The sequence below is a fragment of the Pyxicephalus adspersus genome, chromosome 1, assembly GCF_032062135.1.
Source record: "Pyxicephalus adspersus chromosome 1, UCB_Pads_2.0, whole genome shotgun sequence".
Taxonomy (NCBI): domain Eukaryota; kingdom Metazoa; phylum Chordata; class Amphibia; order Anura; family Pyxicephalidae; genus Pyxicephalus; species Pyxicephalus adspersus.
Window position 1 is genome coordinate 101010737 of NC_092858.1, and position 26973 is coordinate 101037709.

Sequence of the window (26973 nt, forward strand, 5' to 3'; positions counted from 1 at the left end):
GACAGGAGGAATCTGTATCTGACTGCAGCCGATGAGAAAAGGTGCGGCCTGGTTCAGCACAGCCTACGGCCCCGTGGTATGGGACCCTGCCATAGGATTTTGTTATTGTGCCAACCTGGGCTCACAATTATACTACAATGAACACTACCCAGCGCTGCTATTGGAGTAGAAAAGTATATCATTGCAATGTAATTGAACAGAAAGAAATGTATTTGTATTTTTATTTATAGTTTTATATATGAGAAGGGCTCACACAAAACTGAAGCTCTACATTAACAATAATGACAGCTACTTACATGTCATTGCCTATACAAAAAAAAACAACCGAAAACTAATGTTTTAAATAGGTGATTGGCCCCAGGAAGCTGTTTCTTATAGTAACAATGTTTTCTAATTGCTTGGAACTACAATGAGTAAACTTCAATGTGCTATGCCCCATGCTGTCAATCTGAAGAACATGAAAACAACAGCGAACACCTTATATCAATGAAGAAAGGTAAATGTCTAATATAAAGCAACATTGAATCTATAGTACATGTAATATTAAGCCCCATACAAAAGGATCTGTCTGCAAATATCTCATATTAAATATGAGGATATTCTAGAAAATGGATGCATATAGCTCTTGCTTTGCCATAACACTGAGCATTCTGTAATCCTAAATTTTGTTAAAAGACAATTACAGGATATATATTGTTCCCAGGAATACATTGAAAAGGATAAGTGTTCTCTATTACTTGCTACAAATTCATTGTTGCTATAGTAACATAAACTGCTTTGCAAAAAAGCATATATGTAGTATAGCTCCCTCCATACCTATACACCTAAATGTAGGTTATACTCACTCAGCGTTCACACGCAATTCCCCGAAATTGGATCCTGGGCTAATATGTTTGTCTTTCAAAAAAAAGAAAATATTCTAATAGCTAATTGCAGTTTTTATATATTGCCAAACTGTTATGCTGGGCATATGTGATATTCTTATTTTTAATTGATATAATGATAGACATACAAATCAGTTCTTTGTAATTAACTACACGTCTTCAGTTCACCACGTACTTGTTCCATTTACAGTTATATAGAAAAAATATTGACTGCAATGCTTGTGTGACTGTGTGATGTAATTTTTTTTTTATTATTGTATTAATATTGAACTTGGAAGAAAAAAGTGGTTAGGATCCCAATCCTTGTTTGATCATTTATGTAATCCACATTCTGCCCAAATATTGGTGAAAAGTAATTAAAAAACACTTATTGGGTCAGTTTTTTATGTTTTCACCTAATCAATTGTTTAATTATTATTCATACTTCATAGTGTATCACTAGATTTGGTTATGGATAGCAAAGAATTGTTTTTTCAATAGGAATGCACATTTCAAACTGGAGAAGAATTTTTCTGTTTGTGCTGTTACCATTTGCAAACATGATTCATCTTCATCTTCCTCTTCTTTAAGTACCAGAATGGTAATGGATGCTCTGGTTGGGCAGGGTTAGGAATTTCATACATTGTAACAGCTGTCTTATATGTCATGGGTCACAGAGGTCTCCTAAAAGTCAGGGAATACGGTAAAATGTCTTCCCTGAATGTTCTTTTTTAGTGTTACTGCAGCAGTGTTTTCTGTGTGATTTGGACATGCTGCATATGAAAGACCAAAATAGTAGGAATAGAAATTAAAAAGTAGATCCCCATAGTAGCCAATGAGATGTTACCTTATCCTCTAACACGTGTTTTAAGAATAAGCACTGAAATTTTGGTGACCATAAGAAACACCCTTTTTTTTACATCCTCCAGTTTTTAAAACGAATTCAATTAAATCTACAGAGCATACTGATTCCACCTGGCTGTAGGTACTTTATTATTAATGCTGAGTTTTGACTAGTTATTTTTATTTAAAAAAATTGTTGCAAAAAATGGTATACATTGGACTGAATGGTTCTTTATTTGACTGGTGGTAGGAGGGGACAGTGTTGCCATGCCTTTTCATGGATGCTACATGTAGTGTCCAGGGGTGTTTGCTGCCCCTGCCATTTTTTATAGACTTGTACTGCAAATCCTTGGACATGCTCATGCAAGTGTTTTTACAAGAGATTTCAATACAGAAAAGCCACATGCTCTGCATACCCCTTTTTGTCCCTATAGTTTTACTCCAACCTCTTTCCCTGCTATACACCAATTTCAGTATTGCTTCCTAAAATAAAATGTGCCTGTATGTAGTTCTCATGTTTCAATGCCTGATTGACATTTGTATACTGTATACTGAGTATACTGACAGAGATGGTTTTGGACAAAAATGGGATCCAGGAAAAATATGAAGCGGGGGCCCCAAATGTACAGAATTTCATCTCTCTGCACCCCTACTGTTCTATCATTGAGGACCCTGGAAAGGCTCCGGCCAATCACTTGGTTGTTCTCACCCTTAAATCATCCCTACAATATACTGAGAGTAGTCAGCTTCATTGTCCGGTTGTATTGTGGATACATGACTAAGCTGTGTTGTTTAACTGAAGCAGGAAAAAGGTAAATTGTACAGCTGGCTGTGAAAATCTAAGGACTAAATGGACATTAACACAAATCTTTCGGCAGGAAAACAGCTTCTATATGTGTGTTTTATCTGTGTAATCATCTGTCTGTTATGTGTTCTAAATAGTTTGTGGTGTTCAAATATTGACTTTAAGCTCTTGCCAATAAAATACTTTCAAACCAATCAATACAATGATTTTTACTTCATGGTGCCAGATTTTTTTCATTAGTTTAATCCCTTCTTTAAACAGTGTATGGTTTTAGCTTAGTAGGTTGCTGTAGCTGTTCAGCATGTAGAATGGTAAATAATTTTTTTTTATTAATGCATAACAAGAAAATGTAATCCTTGCTTGGAGGCGTACATTATTTACTTTAAAAACCACACTGACAAATATTCCATGTTGCTTGAAAAAATTAAGTGGAACTTAGGGGAGCTGGTAGAGTGCAGTGGTACAAATAACAATGCGGTACAGGAATAGGTTGATACAGTGGGCCTGATTTATTAAAGCTCTCCAAGGCTGGATCTGGTCCAGGATTTAAAAGATTTGCTAACAAACAGCAAAAAGCTTTTACGAAATCCATTTCAGGTTTGCTGTATCACCCAGCCTCACTGATAAAAGTGTATCCTCTCCAGCCTTGGAGTTCATCGGTGTGCCAGTTTGTACAGTGAGAAGCATAGGTGTGCATTTTGTGCAAATCGACTCCCAGTTTTGTAATATTTATAGGTAGGAGCACATTTATATAGGAGCCAAAGATTCATATTGGGCAGTGGTTGCCAACCTTTTGGACCTCACAGACCACTAAATCCACAAAATCCTGACCGCGCACGTGTGGGGAGCCATGTATCATCCAAAGGGGAAAAAAATTTCCCCCAAAGTGATGTCATGATGGACACAACCCGCCCACTCTCCCATCGCAGGTCCAGACCTGCTTGCCAAACATCCTGGGGGGACAGTAGCGCAGGGCTGTGGACACAATAAAATTGTCTCAGGATGTTTAGCAAGCAGGTCTGAGCCTGTGATGGGTGGTGTCCATAGTGGGGACATGATCGGTGGGGAGGACCCCGCTGGGGGGCGCACCAGCCAGAGCCGCAGACCACCAAAATTTTCAAAGTTCAACATAAGAGACCTGCCTAACTTAAAGCAGCATGGTTAAATTGAGTTTAGGACAATATATTATATACATCCCAGACAGTCTGCAGTCTTCTGTCCCACAAAATTCTCCATATTTACTGAGCTATGTGTTGGAGTCCCACTAACATTAACCTAATTTATTAAGCTATGTGACAGATTCTCACCTACACAAAAATATAAAATATCAGAAGAGAAAAAAATGCCTGTGTTTGTGAGAGTAATTTTGTACTTTTGGAGGAATAACAGTATGCAGTAAGGGGGTATAATAGTACTTGCTATTTACTATAACAGACAAAGTCAGCAGAACTGGGTTGCTTCTGTAAATGGAATAAAGCATTCACATTGGCTGCTGGTTGTTTTGAAGTGCTCTCCACTGATATACATTACCCTGCAGGAGTGGTGGGGACTGGATCGGGCATTAAATATTAATAATGAAAAATGTCTTAGTTTATATTAGATTTATGTTAAATGTATTATTACCAGTGTGTGGCCACCTTTGGGTAGAAGTTGTTGGAAAATACAGTGCACCTTGATATCTAGTGTCACTAAAATGATCACTAACCATTCATTCTGCAGGTATACTGTTTTTTGGTACACAGTTGTATATGACAGGAAAGAAGATTACAAATTACCATATGGCACGTAAACATGTCAAGGATAGTTGAATGGTGCTTCCATAACCCTCAGTGGCAATTTAAAACTTGTCTGGCCTGAGGGCACAGTGTACAACTTCCCCAATATTTCCTGAATTTTACTCACATTTTGCAGAAGTTAAGCTTTAAATTTTACTCCCGAGAGAAATCGAAAATTCCAAGCGCTGTTACAACTAACAATGGTAATTAAAAAATAATAATAAATAATTGAGCTAATGAGCTAAATACTTTTTGACCAAAATCTCTTATATTACAATGATATAAAATGCCTGTGCATGCGAAAGCGTTAAATGTATTCATTATCTATCTTTCTCTCTTCTCCACTGACAAATTACATTTCACACACATTGCAACCATTTTTCATTATAGCCTGCTCCTTGTATATAATCGATTTCCTGTGGCAGAAGCAACCCTGCTAAAAATATCCTAATTTTAAAAAACACAAGTATAATTTTAGCAGATGCAGCAAAAATATCTGTGGGTTGAAAAGAACACAAAAAACAAACCATAAAGTATTAAAATGTGCTGCATATAAAACACAGATTTGGTGTCTGTTAAAAATGGTTTTCAGTTGATTGTTCTTGGCATGTATGAGGGTATTGGCAATTGTGAATTGCTCTTCCAACATTGTTCTTCCCTCCCATCAATTTTGAGAGCCAGCTTATAAAAAGAGCTTATAACACCCATATTTTTACTTTGATTTTTGGAAAACAACATGCATTTTTAAACTTTTACTGGGGACATTTTCCCACTTATGGCCAAAATACTATATTTCAAAGCTTTGCAATTGACTAAAAATTGTAAAAAGCCCTAAAAAGAGCTGTTTATGGAATAAACATTCTTGGAATGCTGGGCAGAAAGATTGTGACTGCATCAGTTCCTAAATGACTTTGGTTGCAGCCTTTGGATTCAGTCCCACTTGTGTTGCAAATAGTGCTGGGAGAAACATAGCTGTCATAGCTTGTGGCTCACAACCTAGGGAAGTGAAGTTTGTTAGGAACATACCAGAACACAGGATTAAAGATAAACTGCCTGAAATTGAAGGTTCCAGAAAGTTGGTTTGTTTTTAGTGTACAGTATGAGCCTGATTTATTAAAGTGCTTCAAGACTGGATAATATAGACTACCATGGATGAACCTGAGTGATCCAGGATACCTTAAATGGATCTGGTCCAGAATTGAAAAATAGTACCCAACTAATACCAAATTATTTTTAAGGTATACTTTCTAGGTTTCCTGGGTTGCCTAGGTTCTCCCATGAAGTTCTAACTTGTTAGAGCTTTAATAAATCAGGCCCTGTGTGTGTTACTGTGTGTGTGTTTATTGCGTGTTAGTGTAGGTTTAATAAATGTGTGCTTAGTTTTTATGTGTGTGCAGCTGCCTAATTATCACCTTGGAAGTCATGGGGGAGCAGTGCTGGCACATGCCCGTTCCTCTATTGAGTCTTCTTCTATTTACTTCTGGGGGTGAGTCAAAGCATTGTGTGTGGGGAGAGTACTGATTTTTAATTCTGCTCTATTAAAAAGAAACTGAGATTTTAATTGTGGTATGCCTTTGTACTTTGAAAGATTTACAGAACAATAAATCGTTAACACATTTCATGTCATAATAAACGTGTGCCCTATGTGACATGATGATCTCATGTGTTGCTGTCTTTATATTGTTTAGAAACATCTATTCTTTTTAGTCTAGAACAAATGAGGGTGTTTGTATGTGCATCTTTCAATTCACATCATTGTATCCATGAATACAATGCAATCACTGGTGTAGATTACTTCACAGAATCCCGCTTTCAGCAGTCTAGAGTGAAGGCCTTGTATTACCGTGCATATTTCTCTGTGCTCCAAGTACTAAATAAATCCATCTACAGAAAATGCATGTGTAGCCCTATATATTTACACACAGAGAAGCGTGAAGAGCCTAACTATACCTTCTTATACTAATAAAACAAGGTGATGTCGGACAGGTGAAAAGGTGGCACATCTAAAGCAACAGAGAGTCATTCTGTCTCTAGGATATAATTCTACAGCAAACTCATTTAAGCACTAGGAATATTAATGAGTTGTTAATAGGATCATTAGGGTCCCACGGGTTCCTCTATTAAATGTTTCTTTCTGCTAATATCGCCTGTAAAATCTGTTTAGGATTCATGCTCACTAATAGGGAGAAATTTGGTTTTGGCTAGGCAGTACAAGAAGGGTTTTTGCAAGGAGAGGCTGATTTTAGAAATGCACATATCTGTATTCTGATCAAAGCTTCCACCTTGCTATGTAAAATCACAGCCTTTACTGTATAAAGACATGATGACTGCAGGTCGGAGGTGAATATAAGAAAGACAGTAGGGTGAAATACCAAAATTAAACTCATACAGATGTGGGTATATTTTTGGGAAGCCATTATTTAGGAAGCGTGCAGACTGACATCTTGTGGATAGGATGAGAGTAACTCTATATCTATGTACCATGAATTATGTTGACAGGAAGAGATAAATATAAAGGATCCCCCATAAGTCTTTCTGGCATGGCATGCAGTATTTGTGATCATATGTAGTAATTGTGAATATAACATTATGCTGTCATTGCTGTTGTTTGCAGATCCACATTCACACATAAACAGAAAGGTCATGTGCTGAACATTTCCTACAGTAGTCTGAGTCATAATCGGTGAATGTCTGCACCACCTTCTGTAGAATGAAGGCATCAAGTGAAGGCCATAGCTTTAGCTTTAGAAAATCAGAGCGTAAGGCCAATTTATTGTGGTAATTTACAATTTCTGAGTTACTATGGCACCTTGAAATATAATACAGACAACCTAATACATCTAAAAAGTTCTAGTGTGAGGCAAAAACAACCTGTAAACAGCTAGGTTACCAGTCAGTTTAGATGAAGTTGGTCTTAAATTAACATATCTTTCTATGAAGGTGTCAGAAGCAACAGTATATTTTAAATTGGAGATGGAAATCATAATTCAATGTTTAAAAGAATGGGTTGGAGTTGCCGTGTTCCCTGTTAAAGGCAATCCACAAAAGATTTCGGTATTCCAGATCTTTTTATGATAAAGCAGTGCAAGGATATATTATGGTCCTTAGAATAACCCCAAATTTGGAGAGAGACCCAGTTTAAAATACTTCATAGAGCTTACAAGGTATTTCGACCAATAAATGTTATTCAATCTGTGGACTCAATTAGAAGTAAAAAATGTTTAATATATGAGTATGAAAGAGATACACTAAAAACACAGTTTATGGGATGGGAATCCAGCAATTATGGAAGAATGTACAAGCTTTTATTACAAGAATAACAAAAATAAAATTGGTTCTGGAACCGTTACTGTATGTATTTGGGAACTGGGATTAACAAGAAAGAAATATAAAGAAAGGACCTACATTTTGGATGTTACTGGGTTTATTGGCAACATGCAGAGCAATAATGTTGCAATGGATCCGTAAGGATCCACCTAAATTGAAAACGATTGAATCTACAATGCAGATGTTATACTATAGGGATCTATTTGAGGTAGGGGAGTTAAAAGGAGATAACGATGCAGCTAAGTTCTTTGATAAATGGTTCTCCTATATGGAAAACACTCTAGATCCAGAAGATCTTGGTCATGTTTTACAAGGGCATTGTCATTCCACATGGTATAATGATAAATTTTCATAAAGTAAAGGTAAATGGTTGTTCTGATTAAACCTGGGAACAATATAACTGTAACATAGAGAAAGAAAATGAGTTAGAATTTGGCGAAGAAAATGTAGAAAAAGTTGAATATAAAATGAAATATTTCACAGTAGTGGCTTTAAAAAATGTAATGCACTGTAAATTAGAAAATATTTATTTATTTGGGATAATATCTAGTATGAAATGATCACAAGTATGAAATGAGCATTCACATACTTGGTATGTAGACTAAAATGTATTATTTTGTTTATTATGTATTTATATATATTTATATTTCAGTATATGAATCTGTATCTGCGCAAAGTTTGTTCATATTTATATTTATAACACAGTATATGAATCTGTATTGTATTTTTTAATTTTTTAACCTTTTGTTTTCATATGTAACTGCTTCTCTGTGTATATAAATCAAGTTTAAAAAAAAGAATGAGTTTAGTATTCTCCACAGCCCCTTTTAGCCGGTGGCACCACCCAGCACTTTTCAGGAACCACTCGCCTGTTTTTGGGTGGTTACTAAGAAGCTGGGTCGTGATACAAGGGACACCACCCACCTAAAGCTTCTCCCCACCTAGCTTAAAAAAAATTTAGGGGGAACACTGGAGTTCATATATGATCTGACAATCTTAGATAAAATACCCATAAATACTTTAAGTGAACATTTAAAGGTACTGTCCACTACTTCATTTCTATGCAGGAGGGAGTAGAAAGGCCACATATAAGCTCCAAGTGACCAAAGGCTTTCTCTGACCCCAGAACTTTTGAATTGGAAGAAGGGGATTGGGTCAAATGCTCCACATACCTAAAAGTACAGTTTATGACACTTTCCTAGGAGAAGAGCGTGGCAGGAGAAGGTACAGTGAGTGTAAGCAGTTAAATGGAACTGGATTGGAGTGAAGCTGTTGCTTTGCACTGGCAAGGCACAGATTCACTTTAAATGTCTGGTATAACCACATAATATAGTTTAGCTTTTCATCACATGAAGTGGACACCACATTTTTTTTACTCAACATTGCTTGGGACACCATACAGGCCTCTACTACAAGATTCCATAGGTATTGTAAACCTTGTATTTTAAATCTACCTATTCCTACCCTGCAACTATGGCATAGTTGCCTAGTGCTTCTATGCAAGACATTGGCCTTCTACATGCTTGGAGATTACAAATTAAATAATAATGACTATTAAGAGTTTGAGGCAATGTCAAAGGGATGCTTCCAAAGGATGTAAGTTAAACTTCAAATGGATGTTCTTGTACTTATTTGATGCACCCCATTTATATGTCATGTATTACTTTTAATTTTTCAATAAAAATGTTAAGGAAACTTCAAATGGAAGTTAACCGAGTACACTTCCTAACAGATATAATTGGCTTTCTTTAAAATATCAACAAAAAGTAAACTGTGCTCTATATATGAACCTAGGGAAGTTTGTAGGATTTGTGGATTCACAGTACATACCAGCATGTAATTAACATTACAACAAAAGGATAAATTGGTGTACAGTAGGATTAAGCACAAGGATGGAAAGATGATTCCATGTGAACAATATCAGTGAAGAACCCTTATACATGTGAAACTTTACAAAACCAATATGTTTACCTCGAGCAGCTTTCAATTTCGTACAGAAGTGCTGAAAGATACAGCTGAGTGAAATGAATAAATGTGTACCAATCAATATGTATCAGCTTATACCAATTACTGAAGCGGAGATGGGAAATTGGTTCTTATGTACAAAATAAAAAACAGTCAGGAGATTTAAACGGGATAAATGTTCATTTTCACTCCTATTACACGAAGGCTGATGCGCCATTATAATCAGACTGTTTCTAGCAGTTCCAGATATCAACGTACAGCTACAGGTTTTAAAATGTTTTCTCTGCAAATATTCAGCTTTTGACTACTGTCCATTTGGCCTGGGTTTTTTGTAATAGTTTGCAATTCCAAATATTTTAACCTGTTCTATTTGGATGCCGTAGAAATATATATCTTGGAAAAACAATACTTTGAGTACCTTAATATAGTGACCTTGTTTGCTGATTATATAATGCCTTTGTTAACATTTTCCAATACATATGTTTAGAGGTTTCCTGTGCTGTCAGCCTGCCAACACAGGCTTCTGTGGTCATCCCCAGACACATTGGGCAGGCATGGTACACTGTTGTCACCATAAGGAAACCTCTCCTCAGAAGTGCCATTCAACCATCACGGGAGTTAATAGGCCTGATTTATTAAAGCTCTCCAAAGCTGAAGAGGATACACTTTCATCAGAAAAAGCTGAGTGATCCAGCAAGCCTGGAATGAATCTGGTCCAGGATTTAAAGTAATTGCTAGCAAATAGCAAAGGACTGAAGACATTCATTCCAAATTTGCTGGATCCTCAGCTTCACTGATGAAATTGTATCCTCTCCAGCTTCTGAGAGCTTTAATAAATCAGGACCAATGTATCTGTAAACTGAGATGTAAATTCACTGGTCTCTTTGCTAGGTAAAACTTACTAGTAAGGTACACTAGTATACCTTTGTCTTTCTGAACTGCCTTTATTCGTAGTGGCAAAGATTTAATAAGGTGCTAGAGAAATTCCTCAAATGTCATCCTTATTGACATGATAGCATCATGTAGTTGCTGCAGCTTTGTGGGCGAACATCATGATGCCAATCTCCTTTACACTACATCCCAAAGGTGCTCTATTGGTTTCAGATCTAGTAACTGAGGTCATTTGTGCACAATTAACTCATTGTCATGTAGAAGAAACCAGTTTGTGATTACTTGAACTTTGTGACATGGTGTGTTATCCTGCTGGAAGTAGCTATTAGAAGATTGGTACACTGTGGTCATGGTCAGCAATAATATAAAGGTGGACTTGGTATTTAAATGACACTTTGGTTGGCACTAAAGGGCCTAATGTCTGCCAAGACAATATCCCCACAACATTACACCACCTACGCCAGCCTGAACTGTTGATACAAGACAGGATGGATCCATATTTTCTTATTGTTGATGCTTCATTCTAACCATATTATTCAAATGCTGGAGAAGAAATCAAGACTCATCAAGCTAAGTGTTTAAAATTTTCTCTTGTCCAATTTTGGTGAGCTTATGTTATCGTAGCCTCAAGTGCCTGTTCTTAGCTGACAGAAGTAGTATGTTTTCCTGCTATTGTAGGGAATCTGCTTCAAGGTCTGACGTGTTGGCTTTACAGAGATGTTCGTCTGCAAACTTCAGTTGTCCTTTTTTTTTTTAGTTGCCATTGACTTTCTATTAGTTTGAACCAGTCTGGTCGTTCTCCTCTGACCTCTGTTATCAACAAGGCATTGAACTACTGCTCACTGGATAATTTCCCTTTTTCAGGTGATTATCTGTAAACCCTAGGGATGGTTGTGTGTGAAAATCTTAGCAGATCAGCCGTTTCTAAAATACTCAGACCAGCCTACCTGTCATCAACAACCATATTACATTCAACCAAGTCACCTAAATAACTTTTGATCCCCATTTTGATTTTCCATTTGTAATCCAAGAGGCTGTCCTGACAATGCCTAATGAGTTTCTGCCATGTGCTTGGCAAAGTGAATATTTTTGTTTGCATGTAGGTAAATAGGTGTACCTAATAAATGTTCGGTTGGAGTATTCAACAAGGAATATAAAACAAGTGAAAACAGGTGAAAACAAGTATTTTATTAAAAAAAATGACAATTCTTTATGATACACAGAGCTTTAGAAAAGTAAATGTCATTTATTTAGAGTTAGCATTAACTGTATTTTAATCTGACTGCAAGGCAGTTGACGCTTACTAACCAACCTGAAAAAACTAAGAAAACCATAGCAAACTATATTGCTTGGATTGTCATAGTGCCATAGATATTCCTATTTTAGAACAGAAAATACTGCCAGGTATAGGTGGATCATCAGTTAAAACACAAAAGAAAAAGCTGTTTTTTTTTTATGCTTCATCCCCTTTGGCGGTATATTAAATTACGAAATTAAAAAAGGAGACAAAATATTAATTAAAATGTCCCTGATGATATGGGCCCTTTTTTAACCCTATTACCTGCACACACACCAAAGTGGTTTCAGTGAAGTCCAAGTCTCCACTAGTCTAAGCTGTCTAGACTAAGGTCTATTTCAGAACAAATTTATACCTTTCCAGGTCTAGACGAAGATCTATATTGCAAAAGTACCATTTGTAGTTGCAACAGGTTTCTGTTTGCTTGAGAAAATGAGTATAAAGAGTTTGTAGAATCTCTTTCCAGGATACTATGCTTCTGCGGAGTTTATTACCAGTTAGTTTGCTTGATATATTCCTTTGTGAAGTCTGCAGTAAATCTTTTATCAGGGCTGTGCTGAGATAGAAGAGGTAATGTGCTCTGGGCACTGTACTGTGGGAGTGCAGCTGGCATGGGAGCACAGAGATTGGCCCATGTGGCATTCTGGCTGTCACAGAGCATCAATGATTATGCGGGAATAGCTCTGTCCTTGCTGTGTAAAATGCAGGACTGGGCAGTCTGTTGGGCAGCTCCGGTCCTGCTCTGCAATAATTCATAAATGAAAACTGCTATTATGTTTTTGAAAACACAATAAATTAATAAGTTAGAGTTCTCTAGTTTTTGTTTATTCATTTTGTGTTTGTATATAGTAGCTTTAAAAAAAAAATTTTGCTTTTTCTAGAGGATGTAAGGTTCTTACGTCGGCAATGTATATGGAGATAACCCCTAAAGTTTTCCATGGGATGTATATTTCAACGCACCGTGCATACCTGATGGGTTATTTTCCTATTAGTAAATGTCCTAAATGTACTTCATCCTAGACTAATTATGTACCCTTAACATCTGAATGGGCAGTTCTGGGTTTATTTGATTTGAATAGAGCGAGAATTACCAGAGGAAGCAGAACTTTGTTATCTATTGTTTCTTTAGTGGCAAGAAAAACAATATTGCATAAATGGATAGACTCAGATCCACCCACATTAGGTCTTTTTGGAGAAAAAATTGGATCTTGTTTTTAAAATGGCCTAGATAGTAGCTTCCTTAGAAAAAGAGTCCAAGGTTTCACTTTTTTTAACCTGGGAATCTTATATAGAAACTCAACCTCACTCTATAAAAGCACAAAAAACTTTTGAACATACTTCATGGTATACCTTAAGAATATTAAACCATGGTCCTCCCATACTCATAGATGTTTATTGATTCTTGTAATTATTGTAAACGCTGGTTTGTTTAACCAAACTGTTTATTTTGGACTGTTCGAACATACTAATGAAACTTTTTCTTTTATAGTGTTTGTAACCCTTTTTTTGTGTTAATTGTGTTTCTTTTCTGTACTGTTACATATTTATACATCCCTCAAAAAAAAAAATAAAAAAAAAAATGTTTTGTAATTTGAAGTAACTTTTTAAAATTATATTAACTCCCTTATTACCTTTTTGGAAATGTTTTCATTAGTTTTTTTTTTAAACGTAAATGTGTGTTTCTGTAATTAATTAAGGGGAGTGGGGTTGATCGACTGGCATTTTGGTTTCCAAATCACCTTGTCCTGGCATTGCCTATCAGCAAGTGCCTAAGACTTTAGAGACATGGAAAATAAGTGCAGCTATTCAAAGAACATACAGATTGTGTCACACAAATATCTTTGTGGTTTTCATTTTCTGTAGTAGGTAAAGCTGCCTTTAAAAACCATGACTACTAAAGTGTTCTTCTAAAATATTACCTAAACTATTTAGGCATTTACACAGAGGCACATCCTCTAATTATAGTTGGTAAGAAAGCTATATAAAATATAAGAAGTATCTATTAATGTCTATCAAATACATAAAGTAAGGCTTGTGAAAGTTGCCCAAACAGAAAACAGCTCTTGCACTGCTCTCTGGACTGGAGCACTGGACCAAATGTATGGAGGATCCTGATGTTTAGAAGAATCAAGTGAGGAAGAAAAGACACAATCACAAAGGCACTGGAAGACAACTTTGGAGTCACTTCAGATCATAGCACAAGGTGGCTGTATGAGAGATTTCTGTTCAGCAAAACTGCAAGAGATAGAAAGAATAAGACAATAAAATTATAGCCTCAAAATCCTATGATATTAGTAGGAAAAGTACATTGCTATAGAGGCAAAAAGTGGGGTTACATTTGGTCCTGTAACTCCTGTTCACAAGATTAACTGTTACTTCTACAAACATTTTCTAAGCTTTTATTCTCACGTTTTCCTCTCCAATTCAGAACATATTATATGCTGGGTTTCATTGATTTTAAACTGGTTGTGAATGATTCTTTTGTGCACTTTGTGGTTGATTTACCTAATCTAGGTCCCTCTAGGGGAGCCTTTTCTCACCATTTTAACATGGTGGAACCCTTAAAATAACATTTAGGTCCTCAGGGACCTCCTGCTAAGATTTGATATCCACAGAGCACATTAGATTAGCATGATGTTCAGTGGTTTCTTACATTGCTGGACAGTACGGAGAATGTCATCTTTACCAATAGCCAAAAAGATCATTGGTGTCAGATAAACTGACCATGGGATGCACAGATTGCTCAAGGAAGCCCTAGCAACCTCTAGAGAAAACCTGATTGAGAAATACTGCTCTAGGGGAACATGTCTTCATAATACAATGCAAACTACGGTGTTGATTGTGATCTCTGTGAGTTTATTTGAATTTGAATTATGTACAATGTGTAGTTATGTGTGACATGGTAAAGAGGATAGACTTGCCCAATTAAACTTACAATCTAAGAAGTTGGAGATCAAAAAATATAACAGGTGCATTGAATCCCCACTTTGACATGCTAATATAAATCAGTGGGGAATGCCTAATAACCAGCAGCCAATGAGAATGTTACCTGCGTATTAATACAAGTTATTTAACAATTTAAAAGGCTATAACTTTTTTAGGTTCATTATTATAGAGAATTAAAGCCTGAAGAAGAGATTTTAGCAATCCCAAAAAGCTTGCATTTTTAATAACTCAAATTGCCTATAAATGGTATCACCTGAACTACAAACTTGCTTCATTAATCAGTGGCTAACGTGATACAAGACCATACTAATAAATTTTACATTGGGAAAATTTTTTACTCTCCTAAGAATCATTTCAAGTATTTCCGTCCCCTATCCTTTTTCTTTATATCAGAATGAGTTTTACAGCTCAAGTGTTTTTTTTATTTCAGTTTTAGCCCATGTTCCTATTTGCTATTGTCAGATAAAGAACTAAAAGATGATAAAAGTAAAAGGTATGTAACGGTACAAGGACGGTCACTGGATCTACTAACCTTCCAGCGATGGCCGCACTCATTACAAAGTACAAAAGTTGTCATTGGCTCATCTGCACTGCGTGTCTGCACCTAAAAAAGACAAATGTTACATCTTGGTAATATTATTACTAAAATTTTCATCTTAACTGTGCAGACAATAAAAACAAAATGGTAAAACAATCAGACTTTTATAATAATCAAAATTGTAAAAGGGTTAGCATGATCACTGTTTACAAGATTAGGTCAGTAAGGCTCGGCATGACAAACACCACAAAATGAGCAAGACCTTGTATGACCAACACAAAAAAATACACAAACAAGGTTAGAACTAAACCAATAAATTAACATTATATGTAAGTTTTGTTGAGATTTATGTGGGAGATTGGAAAATATTGTTCATGGTCTTGCTTATATTTCTATGCACATTGTGACATTTGACATTATACTTAAGCACACTAAAGATCCCCTCACTAGGTACGAATAGTAAATGCTGCCATATACTGATTTAGGGTATTTCTCAGGATCACAGCTGTTAATGGTAAATATTTACCTGTTTATTTATAGCCATGGCATTGCTGGCTAATTTCTGTATAGTGACAGGGTCAATTTAATACCAAAGCCATCAAGCAGCAGTGATCTTACTCTTTGCCTAGAGTGGCTTTGTGGCTCTGTATGAATTTTACTCTTAATTCTAAGCAGCTTTTGTGCACCCTGGAGTTAAACAATAATGACAACAATAATAAGTAGAAATAATGTTAATCTCGTGTGACATGCCTGGTTGTAGGTGCAGTTCTTCTTCTTGCACTTTTCACATTGAAGCAAGTCTGTTTGAGTCCCTCCAGTCTTTGCCATCTGATGTTCTCTAATGGCTTCTTGAGTCAGTGTGTTCCTGAGCTCCTTCAGCTCATCACTTGCCATGTCCTGTCATTCAAGAGTGGACCAAGTCACTTACTAGTACATGCTTTCTTGGGAGAAGTATAACAGTCAGGAGAAAATGTACTGCAGCAAAGTATGAATAGTTAAATCTGAACATCAAGCAAAAATTAAAGAAATAAATAAATGCATCCCTGTATTTATGATTACACCAAAAAGAGTTTTAAATACACACAGTATCTTAATCTGACTTGGTATCAGGATCAGCCCACTGCATTTTATTATACAGTGTGTATAGCAGAGTTTAGAGAGAAGCAGCAAAAGAAGCCATTTAGGTGTTTTGCAATCCAAGGTGGAAGACCTGTGATGTTTGGCAGAGCTGTGCAAATCTTGAGAATAGATGGACATAAATACAAATTTTTTGGCAGGCAATACGGTTCCTATATATGTATTTCATATAAGTATTAAGTGGTCCACCTGGAATCCAGCGTGTGTATATATATATATTACACATACACACACACATATATACATACACCCATATACATATATACTATGACCAACCGGGATGTAAGATTCACAGGCCAGGACCTGAATGGAGCAGAAGAGATGGTAAGATGTACTGGCCAAAAAGGGACATGACCCCTTAACGTGCTGCAACCTTCTAGGAAAACAAAATTACACCAAGACCCCATGCTAGAAAAAAAATCATTGGTATTCTGAGATTTCTGCCTTTGTGTTTTTTTTTAGATCTCATTTTCACTACTCGGACCATGGCATGTGCATTTTAGATCATGGTTTGGAATTTTAATAATTTTACTAGATTTACGTTGTTTTATGAAGCATTGTATGACATTGGCAGTTTATTTTTGTTTTCTGAAGCACACAAAATTTCTTGAGCTCTCCCAAGGCTGAAAATACTATTTGGATTTTTATGGTAGATATGGCTGTTGCAGTTTATATTATATCATCTTAACTATTTCATATGATATCATAATTGATATTTCATATTCTTAGAACTGTTTTGTTTGGTCATTAGTAGTACTAAAAATGGTAGAAGTTGCCAAAAAAAAAAAGATATTGAGAAACATAACAAAAAGAGACATATTGTAGTGTGTGTGTGTGATATTGTCTTTCAAGAGGTACTTTGTTGTCTTATTTAAAGCGAAAATAGGGAAATACAATAGAAAAGCAACTGATTTTACTGTACTTAAAAGTAGCATTTTTTGTTGCAATTCCTGCCTATTGCAAAGTTAAAACTTAACCTAAAAAGTAAGAAATAACAAAAACCTGTTGGAAAGCAAATATGCTCAGCACATGCAACAGCCTACAGATACCAGGAATATACCCTAGGTGCCAGAATAAATGAATTTCAAAATAAAACACAACTAAATATATGAAGATGTGAGCCTTAAAAAACAAGCTTATAGATGTAGATACATGGATACGTGTTAAAACCTAACAATGGATGCTGGGGATGCCATAAAATACATCAGGCTGCACGACTCAAGGGAAGCAGGGGCTGTTGCTATCTTAGTTTTCCTGGCTGCTGCAAATAAAGTCGATGGACAGAATAAACAGTGTTGTATACTGTTATGGTGCACAGCACGGAGTCACTGGACAGATGAGCATCTCCTATCAGTAAAATTGTTACTTATTCTTAGTGTGGTCTCATATAAGGAGATCCATTCTAGGATGTAATTTAAAAATAGGTTTACCTAAAGACTTTGAGATCATTTATACCCTGGAGGCTTATGGCATGTAGAATCCATGTGGGTAGTACCGTACTCTTTCTAATAGTTTAGGAACCCCAGGTTAGAATGGCATCGGATTTGGCCTGCTTATGTTTGTAGGGGTGTGCTCTGGCTGCATTAATTTCTTCTCCAAAATCAAAATAATCAGATGCCTGTGCAAATAGACCTAGATTGGGTAGGGTTCTTAAGGGGCAGGGGCTAATTCTTTATACCCTGTATACCACTTTCTAATACATTGATTTTAATAACAAAAATAATATTATTAAAGAAACTGACATATTAAAATACTAACAGTAAATGTCTAATAATAAATGATAGTTGTATCTATTTTTAGTACAGTTAGAAAAACAGGAAAAATCCTGACAATATAAACTGTCAACTAAAATAAAAATCATATTTGTGCAACATATTTGTTAAATGTGACCACTATTATTTTGAACATCCATATATTAAGACTGAAAATGCATACACGCATTAGATTTTAATCACTGGAAACAATTTTTAATGATAGTTTCCAATGGCAAATGAATGAACTAGCTCTGTACACACAGCACCTACTCTCTTCTATGGAGAGGAGGAAAACGAACAAGCAAGCTCCCCTCCTTGCTGTCTTGCATAGCAGTCGTTCCTGATCGGCGCTTATGGATCTGCTGTGAGTTATCCATAAACTACCTCAGATTCTGATTGATGATTACAACCGTTCATCTCGGGTGATGATTATTTGACTTGTGTACATAGGCTAATATATAGACCAAAAAACAATGTACTTGGTTGTAGAAGATCTGATTACCTCTGCTGTCATTGTTGCAATACTCTGTGTAGATACGGTGCCACATAGGACATTACGTCTGAGATTGGGATTCTTTGGATCCTTTAAATTACTAATCCGACTCCTGATTCTGTTTCTGTATTTCATATCTGTAGCCTTCATTTCCTTGTATATATGTGAGAATGTCATGGAAAGTGACAGGAGGATGTATAAGAAAGAATTTCAAATCCCCAAAAAACAAGAAGCAAAGACAGTTTGGCACAACGTATGATAAGCCCAAAATCCACACAGTGAAGGAAGACCATGATGAGTGCTGGAAAGCCCTGTCAATGTCACTACATGGTGGTTATAAGAAAATGCCTGTAGCATATTCTAAGCCATCTTTGAAGACTTTATCTGCTATGAAAAAAACTGCTTCTTTTACCATTATGTTTGTTTGTCCAATAAACCCGTCTTCATTTTTTTAAAGCTAAACTCTAGCCTTACCTTCATTGTTGCATAGTTGTACAGGCTCCTTTCTGTACCGTACTGGAATTGCCTAATCTGTATCAAGTCAGGTAGAACCTGTCCCATTTATGATTTAGAGGACATCCAACATCATTCACGTATTCTACCTGGCCCACCTTTTTTGTTGGATTAAATTTTTTTTAATAACGGAAGCCTATCATCACATGTAGATACTACTATACCTTCATTTTCTTAGGTATGTACAGCAGCCAAACAGGCCTTCCTACCAGCCATGACAGTCCTGCATTGCATATAATGTAACAAATACCACAGTTTGTTTCTGCAAAAGTATCTTATACTTATCTCTCATCAGGATGTGGATAAATATTTTTCAATGAATGCAAGTTGAGACAAGGTCTGGAAAACATATGTTCAGGCTGTATCAGTCTTTTCCTGTCCTACAAAGGCTTTGAAATGTTATGGTGGCAATATTGACTTTGAAAGGACAAATGCAAACCAGTGTTTGCTACAATCAAGAAAAAAGTAAAATATTCTCCAATAAACATTTGGAACTATGAATGGCCCATCAACAAGTAGATACCTTCTACTGGCTGCAGGGAATTGGTATGTAATTTTATGCTTTAGCATCAGCAATATTTGATTGAACAAAGGCAAAAAAAGGATATAATCTTCTATTTCCCATGCAAGTCTTTCACAGTTTGCTCCAAACTGTATATAGTCACCTAGAAGAAAATATGAGAAATCAAAATTTAGGGCACTTCATGTTATTTCTGTAAATCTCTTCTCAACTTTGTAGGCAATTTGCCAATAGGTAAGTATTTTATATCACTCTTTAACACCTAAAGCTTTGAATATTTAGGTAATGATCCTCTTTCAAGTTTTATTGTGGTCTGTGTCCCCCATTCAGGAGATTCATCCACAACATTTGGACTGGTGATCTTTGTCACTGGGACACAAAGTAAAGATAAAAAGATACAGGCAATGGGTTAAGTTTTAGCAGTGACAACAGTCTAAACAGGTATAAAAAAGTAAAAAGATTCACACAGCATTCCCAACTCTATGCTAAGCTAAAAAAGGGTTTTGCCTTTAGATGCATTATAAAATATTAATATGGGACAAAAGTTTGTCTCTGCAGCTAACAAACAGCTTCTTAGTTAGTGCACAGGTACATCCTATAATTTTACTTGCATGCAAAAGATATATATATATATATATATATATATATATATTAGAACTGGTTAAAGCTATCCACCTGCCAGTTGCTGTGGGGAGGATGTACTTGTTAGTAAGTGATTTCTTCTATGCCAGTGCTGATAGTGGAAATGTGGCAGCTTCTAGAAACCTTATTATTAGTGTCAAAGGATGGACGTTGCTACCTGACCAGGGGCCATCTTCTGCCATATTTTATCTCTGATCTAACATCTATAGTCATACCATCAGTCTTCAGGGCAGCCGCCACCATCTCCACGCACTTGTCCCTGACGGGGTCCCCTGTTGCATAACTGGGTGGTAGAAAAATAGGTGATAGAGGACTACTACAAGTTGGGGAGTTTCCCAATGAATCGCTTGGCCTAGAGGATAAAAATGACTTATCAGAAACAAAGAGAGGCAAATAATTCTGTGTTTCCTTAAAAGTTTCATTCACCTTTCTTCTTTGGTATGTGTTGAAAATTTGCTGGACCCATTCCCAACAGTGGTTGTTGGGTTATTAGTAGAGATTCTTCTGAAGATAGAAAAATTAAAGCAATCAGTGTTTTGTCTTTTTATTCTTTAAACACACCTGCTTTATTGAAAATGTTTACCTTTCTTCTTTTTTAGCAGTGGAACTTTTACCAGAAGCAGATGATGGGAGTGTGGCATTTAAGGACAGCCTCCTAACAAACATACATGAATAGGGTGAATAAGGGAACTCAGCTTCCAAAATATAACAATGTGAAAATACTAACTCACCTCTCTGGCTTCTTGGAAGTATGGGATGAAGAGTGAAGATCTGTAGAATGACTCCTACAACAACAGTACTATTGTTAATTTTACTCATAAATCTAGTGATTGCTTAGTGCAGCTCATACCTGTAAAAAAGTAATCAGAATATATTTACATGCGTTTCCAGATATTTTCTACTTAATTCTGTTTTCTCAGAAGCTAAACATTAAGACTACTTATGTCCTTTACAATACCACTCCAAGTTTGAGGTACGGAGTAAACTCTTTGTTTAAGTTAAGAAAACAACATGCTTTGGGGGTAAGAAATAAGTCCCCTTCTTTAGGGATGTATGTTCAGGGTAAAAAAAATAAAATCGGATAGATTCTGAACTGTGCTATGTTGGAATGCATTGTAAAACACTAATAAGGCAGTCAAAGCATATTTAGCAACACAATTGGTGCAAAGTTAGCACTTGTTGCAGTGTCGTTTTACACAAATTGTTTTGCTAATTCTGCCTTGTCAATAAAATAATATGCATAATAATATAAAACATAAATAAAGGGCTTACTCTGGATCTCACACTTCTATTGCTTTTTATTTAAAATTTTTTCAAGGATCACACACTCATAGTTGATGATAACACCTTCAAATATCCAGGGGTCCTCATTACCCACTCATACACAATGTGATCACAGAGGAGCACTGCTTACACTTCTTAGGAACCGATCTCTGTGGACTATATGACGTTTACAATAAAAATATGTGCAATCGTACTTCATTGGTGGTCATGGCAGAGTGATTGGGTGCTACTAAAGGATTTGTTTTTTCTTTTTTTGTGACACATCTTTTTAAGTCTTCCAGAATCAGCTTAAGCTAGTATAACTAGTATAAGCAATATTTTTCCCCCTATGGTACAATTTCCAGATGCCTATATGATTTCAATGGCTCTTTTAACAAGCATAATTCTGAGAATATAAATTATAGTGCATTCATCACTGACCCTTTTTTATTACAATAGTAATTGTATGCATATGTGCTGCTGATGTGCTGGTGCTTTTGACTGTACACACAACTTTACCTTTTAGGCTTTGTTTCCTTTGTAGATGTCTGCTGTGTCAAGGGTGGAGAATTAATTTCAGAGTATTCCCTGCATGAGAAAATTGTAATGTGAACAGTTTTTATTTTAAATTGTTTCAGGGATCACACACCCATAGTTTATTCACATATCCAGGGCTCCTTAATACCCACTCATACACAAAGTGATCACAGAGGAGCACTGTACTGCTTAGACTTCTTAGGGACACATTTCTGTGGACTATATAAAATGTACAATAAAAATATGTGCAATGGTACCTCATTGGTGGCCATGGATATCATTACAGTACCTTCACTTGGAGGTGGAGGTGAGACATACAAGGGATGCTGAAAGGACAGGAAAGGGTGTATTACCCAGGAAACACTATAGACTGAGAAAGAGTTTGCTGGACACTCTTGTAGAAAATGATAGCAATCTAAATAAACTTATGTAGAAGGAAAAACTGCCATTGCTGACATTATATCTAGTGCAGTGTCGCTAACTTTACACAAATTGTTTTGTTAATTCTGCCTTGTCAATGTAGTAATATCCATAATATTATAATCAAAAATAAGGGCTTACTCTGGACCTCACACTTCTGTTGCTTTTTATTTTAAATTGTTTTAGGGATCACACACTCATAGTTGATAACAGATTCACATATCCAGGGCTCCTTAATACCCACTCATATATTGTACAGTGTGGTCACAGAGGAGAACTGTACTGCTTAGACTTCTTAGGGACACATTTCTGTGGACTATATAAAATGTACAATAAAAATATGTGCAATGGTACCTCATTGGTGGCCATGGAAGAAGGTGATTGGGTGCTACTAAATGATTAGATTTTTTGTGATACACCTTTTTAAGTCTTCCAGCATCAGCGTTCTAGGTTGCTCATAGCATTAGGTCATGTGAAATCTCAGAGCGTAAAGCAAGGAGGATCTGGAACTTCCCTCTGCCATATGGGTCACGGGTCTGAACCAGGTAGGTATACAATGCCTGACAAGTGTCAATAACTGCTGGTCTCCTGAAAATATCTCAAATTACAGGCACCAGCTAAACATATCTTCTTAGTGCTGACCCGAAGGAGTGGGGGAAACTCCAAAACTCCAATCCACATTGAACTGTTGCACTTCATTTAAATAGAATATTGAGAGAAATGTAAGCTTGAAAGAGAATACTCAATATGGTTTTTGTGATACACCTTTTTGTCTTCCAGCATCAGCTTTCTAGGTTGCTCATAGCATTAGGTTATGTGAAATGTCAGAGCGTAAAGCAAGGAGGAGCCGGAACTTCCCTCTGCCATATGGGTCACGGTTCTGAACCAGGTAGTTATACAATGCCTGGCAAGTGTCATTACCTACTGGTCTCCTGAAAAAATCTCAATTTAAGGTCCCCAGCCCAACATATCTTCTTAGTGGTGACCCGAAGGGGTGGGGGAAACTCCAATCTACCTCCTATTCAACACACATTGAACTGTTGCACTTCATTTAAATAGATTATTGAGGGAAATGTAAGCTTGAAAGAGAATACTCAATATGGGTTATGAATCACAATGGGTGATCCAAAATCTTTTTGGGAGACCCCCATCAAAAAAAAAAATAAACTACTAAATTACAACTAGTATAAGCAATATTGTTCCCCTATGGTACAATTTTCAGATGCCTATATGATTTCAATGGTTCCTTTAACAAGCAGAATTCTGAGATTATAAATTATAGTGCATGCATCATTAAGAAGCACTGACCCTATATTATTACAATAGTATTTGTATGCATATGTGCTGCTGATGTGCTGGTGCTTTGAGTAGGTTTTGAGTGTACACACAACCTTACCTTTTAAGCTTTGTTTCCTTAGCAGTAGTCTGCTGTGTCATGGATGGGGAATTCAGTTCAGGACTTTCCCTGCAGGATAAAATAGTAATGTGAACGTCTTGCTGTATACTTCTTAATGCAGAAAAATCATTATAGTACCCCAACCTGAATCCAGCATTGCTAGAATCCACGACCATCAAACACTCATGTAGTTTTCTAGGAAGATTTACATTCAGCAGACACTTTCTATGTTTAACTTTTAATAAATAACTTTCATCAGGTGTGTTGCTTCAAAAATGTGCATGGAAGAAATTTTAAGTGCCCTTAGGGCAAATAAATTAGGTATAGCTAAAAAAAAAATGAACTTACCTATTTACAGTGCTTTAAACTAAAATTAGATTTTTGTGCCTACTATTTTGACATTTCATGCTATAACATGTTACCACCTATTGTTCTTTTCTGTGTTGCGGTTGAGGACATTTACGCTCCTGTCTTAGTAACATATGTCACCTAAAGAAGGAAGGGGAAGTTCAAAAGGTTGTCTCGGCAACAAACTGTAACAATAAATTATTAAATTGGACACCTTTTTGGGTTGCACTTTCCTAAGTTGGAATATGACTTTACTATTGGGAGATTTATATCTAATTTTATATTGTGCCTAAAACATAAAAAGTGAGGTGAAATTTCTTAAAAATGGTACTAAAGTGAAAATAAAAAGATTACACTTATCTTTACTTGCGCAGATCCAGTACCCCTGGAGCTGTCTTCCATAAAGTCTTGTGTCGTCCTGGTTTCTTACTTACCGGGTGCCGCCATTTTCTTCCTTCATTCTTCTTCTGCCTAAGCCTCTCGATCTCGCACTGCACAGGCACAAGATCGGGTGACATATACAGCAGAATTTGTAAAAAAAAATGCCGATCTCACTGCACATGTGTGAGATAAACATCTTTCTATTTTCAGAAAACAGAAAAGTCCCTTCTGATCTCAAAGGATCTAGAAAAGGGGTGTCAAACTTTGGCCCGCGGGCCAAATCTGGCCCACAGCGTCCTTTTTTTGGGCCCCAAAGGAATTGTTATTTCCTTAATATGAATTGCAGCTGGCCCACCGCTGCGTTGAAAAGGCGCCGCTAATACAATTCCCGGCATCACTGGCGGGCTTGAAAGAGCCAATGTAGGCTTGAAAGAGAAGACTTAATATGGGTACTACTAATTTACAACTGGTGTAAGCAATATGTTTGCTTATACCAGTTGTATATAGCATATGCAAATAGCATATGCCTATATGACTTCAATGGTTCTTTTAACAAGCAGACTTCCGGGATTATAAATAATAGTGCATGCATCATAAAGAAGCACTGACCCTTTAATAATACAATAGTATGTTTATGCATATGTGCTGCTGATGTGCTGGTGCTTTGAGTAGGATTTGACTGTACACACAACTTTACCTTTTAGGCTTTGTTTCCTTTGTAGATGTCTGCTGTGTCAAGGGTGGAGAATTAATTTCAGAGTATTCCCTGCATGAGAAAATTGTAATGTGAACAGCTTGTTTCTGGACCTATTTCTGCACAGATATCATTACATGAAAGTACCCCACATGAAAGTTAAGGTGGAACATACAAGGGATGCTGGAAGGACAGGAAAGGGTGTATTACCCAGGAAACACCGCAGACTGAGAAGGAGTTTGCTGGACACTCTTGTTGAAAATGGTAGCAATCTAAGAAACCTATGTAGAAAGAAAAACTGCCATTGCTGACACTACATCTAGAATCCTTTTTTCTCCTGGTGGTCATGCTGATCCTTTGCCTTGTTCATTTCCGAGTCATTGACCCATTACAAAAATAGAGATAAGAAATTCTGACTTTTCTCTGACTTTCAATTGCTGCATGATTGTTTTGGATCAGCGACACTCAAATCCTGAAACATGTATAGTTTAATGATAATCTATCTTGGATTATTTAAAACATTTTGTCTGGTATGCTTACTTTTTCTGTTTTGGATCCTTTACAGGAGATTGCAAGCTTGGGGATCGAGGGACATCATAAGAAGCACTAAATGACAAAAAAAAAATGTATATTATTGCATAATACATTGATGCTGGATAATGACATCCATTACAGTGAAACAACCAATATTTGGTACCTATTTAAAACATTGCTAAACACCAACAACGATATATTGTGTTTCTTCTGGGTCCTGACCCAAATGATTTTCTGTAAAAGCTTTGTCTTTACATACAAAGATTAGATCTTCTATCTATTTCTTCCATTTACATGAATGATTTCAGTGATCTCAGGATCTCAGAAGACAAACTTATAAATGTTGAAAATGTACATTTAGGAAAACAACATACATTAAACAAAGTGCACACTTTTCAATTAATTTCAATGTTCTGCTCACTTTCCTAGTTGAATGCTTGGTGTGATGCTTACAACATTCTCAACTATAGACAGCAAAACTGTTACGGTATATTATTTTGTCAAATATAAAGTCAGGGGGATCCATTCATATGTTCAATTACATTTTTCATTGTCGCATTTTGAATATGATCATCATGTTCTGCTGTATCAGATAAAAAATGATTATATACTTTTGGTCTTTTATTGCTTAGAGTCTATTTGGTGTTAACTAACAATTTGCAACTACCTAGCTGTAAAAGAAAAATCGATATTTTGAAAATGCAGTCAGTTAAGGATTAATATATTTTTTGCCTTTTACATAAGGATTAACTACAGAATAGGTGTATATAATATAATATTTTGCAATGTACAGAACTTTGGACATATGATATTATTTGATTCAATAAATGTCTATTTAAACAGTATTAAATATAGACTTGCTGATTTGATTACTTTGTGAAAATCGGGCAGTAGTCAAGAAATATAAGGATTAAGTTGACAGGTCAAAGGGTAAACAGAATTTTAATGAGAAACTTTAAACTAAAGGAAAAGTAGTTAGTAGAAAATCCAATTATCATTTTTCCCACTGAGCCACTGAACTCCAAAAAATCAATAGTAGAAGATTACAGGTGAAAATAAAACACTATCTTCATATGGAGAGGTCATAATCA

General features: G+C 36.1%; 1 protein-coding gene across 8 annotated transcripts in view; it reads right to left on the minus strand.

Annotated features, from left to right (window-relative positions):
* Positions 1–11965: 11965 nt before the first annotated feature.
* LOC140337309 (transcription elongation factor A protein 3-like) overlaps positions 11966–26973 on the minus strand; it is a 30086-nt gene continuing 15078 nt past the window's right edge. For 2 of the 8 annotated variants that reach the window (XM_072421003.1, XM_072420994.1), the window contains exons 6-18: positions 25889–25954; positions 25352–25420; positions 23926–23994; positions 22092–22160; positions 21041–21094; positions 20893–20964; positions 20736–20813; positions 20525–20661; positions 19752–19812; positions 18644–18794; positions 16001–16147; positions 15245–15316; positions 11966–14001 (exon numbers count right to left, since the gene is read on the minus strand). In XM_072421003.1, coding sequence (XP_072277104.1) covers positions 13993–14001; positions 15245–15316; positions 16001–16147; positions 18644–18794; positions 19752–19812; positions 20525–20661; positions 20736–20813; positions 20893–20964; positions 21041–21094; positions 22092–22160; positions 23926–23994; positions 25352–25420; positions 25889–25954 — 1054 coding nt within the window. In that variant the 3' untranslated portion in view covers positions 11966–13992. The other 6 variants (XM_072421010.1, XM_072421016.1, XM_072421028.1 and 3 more) reach the window with 6 other exon arrangements.